Source organism: Trichechus manatus, unplaced genomic scaffold (genome assembly GCF_000243295.1).
Source record: "Trichechus manatus latirostris isolate Lorelei unplaced genomic scaffold, TriManLat1.0 scaffold00317, whole genome shotgun sequence".
Lineage (NCBI taxonomy): Eukaryota > Metazoa > Chordata > Mammalia > Sirenia > Trichechidae > Trichechus > Trichechus manatus.
In genome coordinates, this window is record NW_004444253.1 from 317470 (window position 1) to 320740 (window position 3271).

At 58.5% G+C, this 3271-nt stretch overlaps 1 protein-coding gene across 5 annotated transcripts in view; it reads right to left on the bottom strand.

The window, feature by feature from the left end:
• Positions 1 to 517: 517 nt before the first annotated feature.
• Positions 518 to 3271, bottom strand: part of EHMT1 (euchromatic histone lysine methyltransferase 1) — a 231313-nt gene continuing 228559 nt past the window's right edge. For all 5 annotated transcript variants that reach the window (XM_023725491.1, XM_023725492.1, XM_023725490.1 and 2 more), the window contains one exon: positions 518 to 1941. In XM_023725491.1, coding sequence (XP_023581259.1) covers positions 1761 to 1941 — 181 coding nt within the window. In that variant the 3' untranslated portion in view covers positions 518 to 1760. The remainder of the gene's footprint in view (positions 1942 to 3271) is intronic.

Here is a 3271-nt window from a genome sequence, read left to right on the forward strand (position 1 = left end):
GCTGTGGAGCAGGGCGAGCTCCTCGTCTTGCAGGAGGAAAATGTCCTCGACCCAGTAGCACCCTTAGCCAGCACTGCAGCTGCCACAGAAGCCACCTGTCCACCCTCCACAGTGCTGTGGGGCACAAGGAAAACCACCTGCCCAACCCCTGCCAACCTCACCTTCAGGCCCATGGAGCAGCGGCCACATTCACCCCACCTAGGCTCGCTGCCTGGCTCAGGAGGAGGAAGGCAGCACCTCCACAGCCAGGGGTACTCACCTGGTACTGCCCCATCGAGCTCCAGACTGAGGCCTGGACACACAGCACACACGCGTGCAGAGACAAATACACACATGCAAAAGCACAGACACGTGTGCAGACACCCACATGTACACACGCATGCAGACATGTGCACGCACACATACACACGAATGGAGACACACCTGCGTGCAACACAGATGCACACATGCCCTCACACATACGTAGACACACATGCATGCTCCTGACACCTGCCTGGGGAGGCGTCCGCCCTCCAGGACACGTCTGGGGAGAAAAGGAAGCTGCAGCTACACATGTGCTTGGCTCTCACTCGCTCCAGGTCCCAAGCAGGGATGACCCGGCCGACAGGCCCTTTGTTCAGGGCGCCAGACAGCAGAACGGGCAGCAGAGACCAGCTGAAATAGGATGTCGTGATAAAAACCTCACTTAAAGTACGTCTTTTTTTATTGATTTCATTGAAAACAGAACAAGAAATGGTCTGAGCCAAAAGACCGCTCTTCAAACTGTCAAAAACATCTTAACAGAAAAAAATAAACATGACTGCATCGTGAATGTTTAGAAGATCGCACAAACCCCACGGTTACCGCACTAGTTACAGGATTTAAAAAGATATATGCCGAAAAAAAGTATGTGACCTGCCGGCCACCACACAAAAGGTGATGGCGAATTTATTCACACTACAAGACTAACATTTTAAAAAAAGGTTTTCCTGCGTTTTATTCTAAAACCCCTTTGTTCTCATGTACAGTTGATATTCATGTGGTGAGTAGAGACCACACCAGGTCAGCACCATTGTCTGTTTGTTTTCTTTGTCATCTGTCCTAATGTTCAGTAATGGTAGAAAATAAATCAGTTACTGTCATCATGGCGTGTGGCTTAAAAATCAGGGGGGTGCTCATGCCCACACTGGCAGCAGCTGGCGCGGCCCTCACGCTCACCAAGCTGCCTTCTCACGAGGAAATGCAGCCAGAGGCTTGGAACAGGGCGAGACAGAGACTTTCTTTTGAAAAGCAAACCAACATTTCCTCCGGAATTTCCTCCAGGACGGCGATGGTGGTCAGGAGACCCAGCGTCCTTGGTGCCCAGCACGCAGCCACGCAGGCGCCGGGGTCAGCACGGGAGACGGCACTTTGGCAGGCTCGCACAGGCCTCTTCCAGAGGAGAACACTGCCGATGGCCCAGGTGGGGGCGGCACAAAGCCGGAGGAGGGAAAGGGAGACGTGGAAGCGGCAGCCTGCACGCAGAGACTCACAGGGCGGCGCCACCGTGGGTACCCAAGGTTCCGCTCAGCCCTGAGCACGGCCCGGTTGCAAGGCTGCGGCGTTCACACGAGGTGGCCCTGACCCACCCAGGAGCTTGGCAGAGACTTATCATCACCCCAGCCTCCTCCGGTGGCTGGCATGGCCGAGACCTCACGCCCACTCGATGTCCGCAGGCTCCCGCCCTCTAAACATAGTCTAAGCAGTATTGAGTGCTGGAGCTTCCCGCCCCCTCCCTGCCCTCATAGGGGATCAGCAGTGGCGGAGGAGCTGGTGTCCGGCAGACCGTTCTCCTGGGTCTCCTGGGCTGCGCTGGCCTGCCGCTGTGCCAGGGCTGTGCTCGAGTGCCGGCACTTGGGGGAGCCGCACTGGCACCCAAACAGCTTGCCTTTGATGTCCCAGAAGCGGTCCCCGTAGTCAAACCTGTGGGGAGAGCAGGCTGGACTCAGGTGGGCTTCACAGACAGTGCCGTGTGTCCTGGGCGAAGAAGTCGGCCCTCTGCCCAGGAACCCCAGCCACCCCACACCATCCGAGCAGAGCCACATGTGAACTGGCAGGGAATTCCTTTCACTGCAAACCCCAACCACAACATCTGAAACACCCCTCTGTTCCAAGCTAAAGACAACTGTATGAGTTAAATGTCCCCACGTGCTGTGACATTGTGTTCTTTGGTCTCATCTACACAGGCCTATGGTGACCTGGTGGGCAAAGCCGTGGACCTGATGCAGACAAGGTGGGGTCCAGGGCCCAGGGGGCCCAAGGTTCTGCCCAGAGTGGAGGGAAGAAGAGCTGGAACAGCACGCGCCTCGGGCACAAGCCGCCCGTGCTCCTGCCTCCAGAGGCAACGCTGCAAGCAGCCTCACTGGTTCCTCAGGAGCAGACGCTTGCGCTCTGGAGTCAGCCCGGCTCCAGCAGCCCGACCACACTGCCGCCTGCGTTCTAGAAAGACGCCTCTGGGACGGGGAGGGGGCTGGAGCCTGAGAGGCCACTGAAGGAGCTCACTGGGGGGTATGGAAGTTCCTGCTGTAGTCCGACCACCAAGGAACAGTGAGACCCAGCCCAGGGTGACTCCAGACCCCACACTAAGCGATGGGATTGTGTGACGGTGAAGACCTGGGGGTGGTGGCCCTTCTCAAGCAGAAAGCAGGGGTGAAGTGAGGGGTGGTGTTGTCTTGGACCCTAGCCAAGGGGCACAGCTCCACCTGGGAGGAAGGGAGGGCCAACCTCTTGCCAGGCTGAGGACAGCCTCCCCAGGCCCTGCTCTTCCCTGTACAACTTGTGAGTGTACAGCCCCCACCCCTCCATGAACAAGGGACCAGCGACGGGGGCAGACGGTGGGGCAGAGGGAATCGGCTTCTGCAGCAGGAGGACGTGTGGATGAGGGCGGCACTATCCTCTGTTGCCCTGGAGGCGGACATGGGGTCACCTCAAGGACAGGGCTGACCTGCTGGGAATGGATGGATGAGGCCCAGCCAGAGGATCTGCACCTGCCCACTGTCTTCTAGCTAGCCTCACAGGGACCTGAGGGGCGGCCCTATGGCACACCGGGCCAGTGCCCCCCAGAACGGCCCCCTGGCCAGCAACACATCTCCTACCACATGCCCCCCGGGACACCTATCCCAGCTGCTGGCTGTCCAGAGCCCCACCATATACCTCCTGCACCCCCACAGACCGCCCCCCATGATGCCCCCATGTGCGCATATGCGCATGCATACACTCAGTACCCCCATGCCCCCCCACATATGGTACCTCC